The 3318-nt window shown below is 49.2% G+C and overlaps 1 protein-coding gene across 2 annotated transcripts in view; it reads left to right on the top strand.

The window, feature by feature from the left end:
• Nucleotides 1-3318, top strand: part of AHCYL2 (adenosylhomocysteinase like 2) — a 77548-nt gene that overhangs the window by 49901 nt on the left and 24329 nt on the right. For both annotated transcript variants that reach the window (XM_015628198.3, XM_015628199.2), the window contains exons 3-4: nucleotides 1615-1758; nucleotides 2632-2732. In XM_015628198.3, coding sequence (XP_015483684.1) covers nucleotides 1615-1758; nucleotides 2632-2732 — 245 coding nt within the window. The remainder of the gene's footprint in view (nucleotides 1-1614; nucleotides 1759-2631; nucleotides 2733-3318) is intronic.

The following is a 3318-nucleotide window of genomic DNA, read 5'->3' as shown; positions in this document are numbered from 1 at the left end:
GGCCACTTGGGTCCTGGAAGGGTCACCTGGAAAGACTTGGAGCAGAACAATTCCATGAGGGAATGGCCACTTGGGTCCTGGAAGGAAAAGAGGAGCTGGGATTTGGAGCTCATTGCGTTGCTCTGGCTGCTGCTGCCTGTCCTGAAGGATGGAAGAGGTTTGGTTTCCCACAGCGAGGACACATTCCAGAGGAAAATGTGGATCAGCTGATCCAAGGTGTTGGTTAATCCATCACAGCTCAGACCAGAAATCGATGTGATTTTATTTATTTAAGTACACGGGATTTTTGAATCACAATAAACGGGAAAGGGGATTTCTAACCCCACCAGGGGCTCTTCCATGTGTCTGCCGTGGTCTAATTCCATAATCAAAAGTTTGGAGGACACTGATATGGAAGGAAGATAATTATTGACAGCTCCTGGAATTAATTCAGCACATCCACACCATCTCTTAAGGAAACCTTAATCCAATCCCGTGGGGCTCAGGATCCGGTGATTCCCGACCTTCCAAACAATTCCCGAAATCCCCCAAGGATGGAGAACCAGCAGCTCCCCGGCCAATCCACACCAGGCTTGTGTGATCCTCCCGATGGAGAAGCTCCTTCCAACCATCCCACCTGAGCCTCCCGAGCTCCAACCTCCCGTCACTACAGAGGAAAACCAAAATGGAGCAAATCCAAGGATCAGGAATCCCACAAAAACAGGATCGTCATCAACTCACACCCTCCCCAAGACTGTTGGGGGTGAAATAGGGTCTGAAATGGGTTTGGAAGTGCTCTAAACCTCAACAGGCATTTTGTGGGATGTCTTGGACATGTGGGGCCTGAGTTTTGGGAAGAGAGGTGGGAGAACTTTGGGGAAGGGAGACAGAAGAAATTTGGGGAAGAGAGACAGAAGAAATTTGGGGAAGAGAGGTGGGAGAACTTTTGGGAAGAGAGGTGGGAGAACTTTTGGGAAGAGAGGTGGGAGAACTTTTGGGAAGGGAGACAGAAGAACTTTTGGGAAGAGAGGTTGGAGAAGTTTTGGGAAGAGAGACAGAAGAACTTTTGGGAAGAGAGGTTGGAGAAGTTTTGGGAAGAGAGACAAGAACTTTTGGGAAGGGAGGTCGATGAGAACTTTTGGGAAGGGAGACAGAAGAAATTTGGGGAAGAGAGGTGGGAGAACTTTGGAGAAGAGAGGTAGGAGAACTTTTAGGAAGAGAGACAGAAGAACTTTTAGGAAGAGAGACAGAAGAACTTTTGGGAAGAGAGACAGAAGAACTTTTAGGAAGAGAGACAAGAACTTTTGGGAAGAGAGGTCGATAAGAACTTTTGGGAAGGGAGGTGGGAGCAGGCCATGGAGATGACCCGTGTGGGAACCTGGCAATGCTCAATTCCATCACCTCTGCTGTGGTGTTGAATTAGAGATCGATGAGAACTAAAAATTCATCCCAGGTAAATCCAGCTGGGAAATTTATCCTTATGAGGAGAAGGAGAGATCCCAGCTGGGAACGGAAGGAGTTGGGCTGGAAAACCATCCATGGACACCCTCTGTGGGCCATCCACACCCTTCCCTGTGGGTGATGGGGATTTCAGGAATGTTTTATCCCGTTCCTGACCTCCTCTGCTCCCTGCAGCTGCCTCCTACACGGACAGCTCCGACGATGAGACCTCCCCAAGGGACAAGCAGCAGAAGAACTCCAAGGGCAGCAGCGATTTCTGCGTCAAGAACATCAAACAGGCCGAGTTCGGGCGCCGCGAGATCGAGATCGCCGAGCAGGGTAAGAGGGGCTCCTTCCTCCCGCTCCTCTGGGGCTCTTCCTTCTCCCAGATCCCCTCCTGGGGAGCCTCAGGGTGCTGTGGGCTTCCTCACCCCCTTCCTGTCGGGATGGGAAAGCTTCTGTGGGGTTTTGGGTGGTGGGAAAGCTTCTGTGGGATTTTGGGTGATGGAAAAGCTTCTGTGGGATTTTGGGTGGTGGAGAAGCTTCTGTGGGATTTTGGGAAAGCTTCTGTGGAATTTGGGGCAGTGGACAAGCTTCTGTGAGATTTTGGGAAAGTTTCTGTGGGATTTTGGGTGGTGGAGAAGTTTCTGTGGGATTTTGGGTGGTGGGAAAAGTTCTGTGGGATTTTGGGCAAGTTTCTGTGGGATTTTGGTGGTGGGAAAACTTCTGTGGGATTTTGGGCAAGTTTCTGTGGGATTTTGGGTGGTGGGAAAAGAGTTACAGGGTTGTGCTGTGTAATTCCAACCAACTATTAAAGGACTATTCTATGGCCAAACTTATTTTATTAAATCAGTAGAAAAGATGAAATCCATCCCACAAACTTCACCATTTTTGGTTTAATTACCTCCAAAAAAATAAAAATTAAGAAACCAAACATCTAAAAAGGGTTTAGGTGCTGGATATCAGAGGTGGAGCAAATCAGCAAATCCCAAAGCAGATTTTCCTGCAGCCTCACCTGGAGGCAGGAATTTGAACATAACAGGGAAAAATCCAGAAGGATTTGGGGTCATTTTGATGTATTTGGGGTTTGTTCTTGAGGTTTTGGCTGATTTGAAGCTGTGTGAGTTTATGGGAACGCCGGGCAGGGCGTGGCTGCTCCTCCTGTGCTCTTCCCATCCCATTCCCAGACTCCTTTTCCCGTTTTCCTTGCAGAAATGCCAGCGCTGATGGCTCTGAGGAAGAGAGCTCAGGGGGAGAAGCCTCTGGCCGGGGCCAAGATCGTGGGGTGCACTCACATCACGGCACAGACGGCGGTGAGAGCCCGGCCCCGAACCCACACGGGGAATTCCCACTGCTCATTCCCTAAAACTGACCCCAAACAGGGAGAGAGGGATTCCCTAAAACTGACCCCAAACAGGGAGAGAGGGATTCCCTAAAACTGACCCCAAATAGGGAGAGAGGGGTTCCCTAAAACTGACACAGGAGGGGTTCCCTAAAACTGACCCCAAATAGGGAGAGAGGGATTCCCTAAAACTGATTCCAAATAGGGAGAGGAGGGGTTCCCTAAAACTGACACAGAAAGGATTCCCTAAAACTGATCCCAAATAGGGAGAGGAGGGATTTCCTAAAACAGACACAGGAGGGGTTCCCTAAAACTGACCCCAAATAGGGAGAGAAGGAATTCCCTAAAACAGAGGGAGGAGGGATTCTCCAGAGCTCTCCAGAATCTTAAACCCAACATTAGAGACCTCTCCAAAAGCTTAAACCCAACTTCAGAGACCTTTCAGCATCTTAAACCAAACTTAGGAGACCCCCACGGAACCTCAAACCCAACTTCAGAGACCTCTCCAGAACCTTAAACCCAATTTTAGAGACCCTCCAGTAGCTAAAACTGAAGTT

This window comes from Parus major, chromosome 1A (assembly GCF_001522545.3).
Source record: "Parus major isolate Abel chromosome 1A, Parus_major1.1, whole genome shotgun sequence".
Classification (NCBI taxonomy): Eukaryota; Metazoa; Chordata; class Aves; order Passeriformes; family Paridae; genus Parus; species Parus major.
The sequence above is the reverse complement of the archived record's forward strand: the minus strand, read 5'-3'. Positions and strand labels throughout refer to the sequence as shown.